Here is a 4,622-nt window from a genome sequence, read left to right as displayed (position 1 = left end):
GCGTTGGCGAGGTAACCAGTTGTGTCAAATCATATGCCAAAGCGAAGTCGAGAACAGATCTACCCGCATGATCAGTGGTGCGTGATCCAAGCCACTCTGTATGATGGGCATTGAAATCGCCCAGAATCAGAAAATCTCTGCGGACGGAGTCTGCTGCAGCACGGAATCTGTAACCAATTGGACGCGCTCAACCAGTCGGTCGGTTTCGGCATTACCGCTATGGGACCTATAAAGGCACGCGTAGATTCGCGGATGGTCCTCGTAGTCTACGCACAGCCAGATAATTGATAGGTCCTGCCCTTCAAGGCTGCCGAGGCGTCGAGAGATATAATCTCTGACGTAAACGCATACCCCAGTTCGTGGCACAAAAGTATGCTCCAATTTGTACCAGGGGTAAGAGAGAAAAGACGTATCGGCAGGAGAAGATATCTGGGTCTCGGTGTGAGAAAAAATAAAACAACTTGCTTGCCACGGATTTGTCAACGACTGAATTTTTTATTACAACAAAAGAACGAACGAACATTACTTCACATAGCTGCCAAAAGATGGCGTTCGTGTTCTTGTGATGGCGGTGTGTTCGTGTGCCTATCGATATTTAGTTATTTACAACACTCGGTAAGAAAGAGCAAGGCCGGCTTCGCCGTCTCAAGGTGTAAGTGAACGGCATTCAAGTTGGAGTGGAGTCCCCTTATGTTGCAGAAATCCACAGCGAGTGTGGTAGGGGTTGCCTTATGATGCCTACTCCGCTTGCCCCGAACAGTGGCGAGCGCAAAATTGACCCCCCCCCCCAGAATTCGGAGGGCAGCCTGGACATCCCTGCTCAGGTGGTGTACGTCCTGAGCATGGATGCCCAGGGAGGGATTCTCCACCGCAGTCGCTGATGGTATCCTCCTAGGGTAATGTCACCAAATTCTGCATAACCACGTTTTGGGGGGAGAGGGATCGGGCCTCCGGAACTCTCACTTACCGGACGAAACGAGTGGTACTTCCCCGGGCGTGCCGGCCCATTCGACTGCACTACCACTATAAAATTCTTTATTTTAATACATTTATATCATAATTATATCTTTAATAAACTCATATATTTTAGTGTATCCGATTTCATGAAAATGTAATCGATTTTAGAACGTCATTGATATGGCTGTATAAAAGAATACAAGACGATTTCCCGCGTAAACTGATTATTAAAAAAAAGAAAAGAGAATCGCGCATGTAAAGACAATTTTATTAATTTCATTTGATTTTTAACTTCAGGACAATAATATTTTATAAAAATAAACCAAATAAGTAAAAATGAATATTCATTCTACTGGTGTAGTAATTAATACACCACGTTTTGTGGATCGGCGTGGGTAAAATGTAAGTAAGCTTCGCTTATTATTTTTTAGGGTCTAGCCAGACACAAATAAATGTTGATATTGAATAATATTGAAGCCTGTGTAAACATAATCAAGTTGATTCACTGTTATTTTAAATTTAAAGACTAACCTATAAATATTTACATTCAAATATAATATGAAAATGCAGCCTCGTTCACAGATCTTGAAAGTAAACTCGTTAATGTTTCATTATTTAGAGGCCGGCAACGCACTCTACGCCGCGCTGGTGCAGATGTACACGGGTGGAGGTGGTAACTCTCCATCAGGTGAGCCTCCAACGCTTTTCCACCCGTTACATAAAAGGAAAAAGTCAAATCAAACATCAGCAGTCACCTCATGTTATTACTATACTTAACTCTAATTGTTTTCAAGTCAACATCAACTGTAAAGGGACGCTTGAAATATCCTTAGTAAACCTAGAAATTTCGCTAGGTTTGACTTTTTGAGATATCAAGTTTAATTATCATTTAACTACAGTAATAGTGTTTATTAGAACGAGTAAATAAAAAACGCAAGTTAGGGTCATTGTTTTTATTAGGATCCTTTTTTTATAGTCTCATGGGACAAGTAATGACGTTTTGATTCAAATAGATCATACACTCTTAAATATATCGTCTAATACATCCAACAAGCCCTTTACAAATTCGTGTCTGATATTTTCTTAAGCTGAGAACGCGTGCTCTGCTTCTCGTTTAAGTTTTTAAATGATGAAATTGCAACAACACAATCGTGTACGTGGTGTACACGCCGATGAGAGACAGCACCAGCGACAAGTTGACGGCGAAGATGCGCCAGACGGTGAAGTTCATCGGACAGATTTCGAGGAATTTGATTCCGTCCAAAATTTTTTTGCGCAGCGCGTCATCTGGAAATAATGTATAATCACATACACGCCTTTGTGCAAATCCCTCTGTGTTGATACGATATTCTACCGCCAAACAGTAATGTGTAGTATTGTTGTGCTACGGTTCGAAGTATATCTAAAGGCCAAAAACGACATCTTGTTGTATTTACAATACGTCTAGGGAATCATTAAGGCATACGTCGAATTACCTGTATGTGTTATAGTAAAAGTAAGAAAATTAAAAATACGTCATATTTTAAAAACACTAGCCAGACTGGGAACTACTACTCATAGGAGGATGGATTCATTGTGTAAATTCAGAAATGAGGATGTGTGACTAACTCAATATGAAAGCATTGGACTTACTATTACAAACTCTGTATCGTTTGATCATATTAGCTTTAATCTTATCCGCTTCAGCGCTTCCCAATTCCCCAAAAACAGCCGGAACACATGGCAGAACGATATTGAGAAATACTTCAATAGTAAACATAGAAGTGAACTGTAAAGAAAAGACCACAGATATTTTAATTTTAAAATCATTTGCTAGATGGTAAACTATAAAATTGTTTATTTAAATATTCAATTGAATTGAATTAATATATAACATGTATATATTTAGTGGGTTCCTTTATCCATAAAACTGCCTAGGAAAAAAAAGCGCGAAATCGAATTTAGCCGCCACTTTTTATTAAGGTCGTTACGGGCTTGACTTGTAATTTGTTAAAAGTGTGTGTGTGTTGTGTGTAATAATTTGGATTCGTCTGATTACCTGAGTAAGCAGTTTGCTTTAATACGTATGATTTGGTGATTTATTTATGTTAAGATAAATTCAAAGCTTCAAAATATTTTTTTGTTGTACACATTTTACAGTCATTTAAATTCTTGGCTTTATAAATCAATTTCATTTTTGTACGCTACATTTTTATATTATTGCATTTAAACACCAAAATGTCATATTGCTACAAACTCTTGCCATAAATAATAAATCGTTAGCACTTACTTCAGATTTTATGTTCCGACTAACAACGTCAACAGTACTAAGCAGAGCAATGAAACAAGTCGGTAAGGCCATCACCATCTGAAATAGCGTTAGTGACACGTCATTAGTTATTTGGAAATTCAAGATTGTTTGTGAATATAAGTTTACTATTCTGCATAAAATTCGTTAAATGTTATCGATTCAAACTTGTTTTCATATGCTTACCATCAACTTCGGTGCGTTGCCTATATTCTTGATACTTTGCAATAATCTGCTATAAATTAGCAAATATTCAACTAATTTCATGCTTGACAATTCGACTTGTGTTTCGCTTTCAGGATTTGAAGTGCTAGCAAAGTTATTCATCGCTATTCTAAGAGATTTCAAGCGAACCCACAATATTTCGAATATCAGCATTCTGGTCATGTGGTTTAAATGTAATGACAACAACATAAGCGTGTTTGTTACATATAGGTTTACTCCAAACTGATTGAAAGGATGAGACCATGTTAACATAATTCGATATAAATTTAATAAAAAAACTCCGATGAATATAGAAACACAGAATCGTACTTTAGATCTTTCTATCTTAACGAGTCCCGACGGGTCGACCTTGTCCGATTCTTCCAAGTAAGTGAATAAATTTTCTCCGTCACTCATCACGGACACCACAAGCGAAAGAATCAAATTAACTATTTTGAGGATAATTATAATGAACGCACCATATTGTTTCGCTAACATGAATTCAATGATACTGAAGTACAACAAAACTATTGAAAACACTACACAATAAACCTTAGCAACAAAAGCGAATGCTAAGCTGTTGTGAAGTTTTGAGTAACATCCTAAAATTAGACGAGTCGTCATAATTAACTTTATTATATTATAATCGATTTTATTAATTTTATTACATTTCTGACTGGGCATTCTGGATTTAAAATACTCTTGTCTGAGTTCTGTTCCGATACTAAATATGTCAGGCATAAAACATAAGGCCATTATCATATTAGTGTCTTTATCCATACAATAATTAATAATTCAGGCAGTATTAATCAAATTAATGACAGAACAGAACGGAGAAATAGTTTGTTTAGTGAATACAATTATGCTAACGGCATTTGTCTAGTCAGTCGAGTAAATAGACTTTCAAGGATGACTGTTTCGATTGAGGATTCGTTAAGATTATTTATTTGATTTATGAAGAAAAATTGTTTTATTATTTAATGCAAGCCTGTGTTAATAATGTAATCTTTAGATCTTTCTTCCATGAATATTGATTTTGAAGCTTGTCTTGTTTATTAAATTTTGTATATTTTTATAGTTGTTATGTATAATAGGGATTTGAGCATAAGCACCTTTAAAATGCATCAATTGCGTCTTCAGTCTGGGTGAACTACACTAGGTGTCTTCGATTCTT

General features: G+C 36.6%; 1 protein-coding gene across 2 annotated transcripts; it reads right to left on the bottom strand.

Moving 5' to 3' along the window:
• Window positions 1–1,999: 1,999 nt before the first annotated feature.
• LOC124533250 lies at window positions 2,000–4,160 on the bottom strand. 2 transcript variants are annotated; one of them, XM_047108453.1, is made up of 4 exons: window positions 3,431–4,160; window positions 3,227–3,304; window positions 2,590–2,725; window positions 2,000–2,244 (listed from the first exon to the last, which is right to left on the bottom strand). In XM_047108453.1, exons 1-4 carry the CDS (start codon window positions 4,130–4,132, stop codon window positions 2,072–2,074), a joined length of 1,089 nt encoding a protein of 362 aa, XP_046964409.1. In that variant the 5' UTR covers window positions 4,133–4,160; the 3' UTR covers window positions 2,000–2,071. The 2 variants fall into 2 exon arrangements, with proteins under 2 accessions (XP_046964409.1, XP_046964410.1); XM_047108454.1 differs by having other exon boundaries at window positions 3,227–4,160.
• Window positions 4,161–4,622: the final 462 nt, after the last annotated feature.

This window comes from Vanessa cardui, chromosome 10 (assembly GCF_905220365.1).
Source record: "Vanessa cardui chromosome 10, ilVanCard2.1, whole genome shotgun sequence".
Lineage (NCBI taxonomy): Eukaryota > Metazoa > Arthropoda > Insecta > Lepidoptera > Nymphalidae > Vanessa > Vanessa cardui.
This window is presented reverse-complemented; position numbering and strand designations above follow the sequence as displayed.

Coding starts and splice junctions, on each gene's coding strand:
- LOC124533250 (XM_047108453.1), bottom strand. CDS start 4,132: ATGCCCAGTCAGAAATGTAATAAAATTAATAAAATCGATTATAATATA. Junction 3,305..3,430: donor GCAACGCACCGAAGTTGATG/GTAAGCATATGA, acceptor ACGCTATTTCAG/ATGGTGATGGCCTTACCGAC. Junction 2,726..3,226: donor GTCGGAACATAAAATCTGAA/GTAAGTGCTAAC, acceptor TTTTCTTTACAG/TTCACTTCTATGTTTACTAT.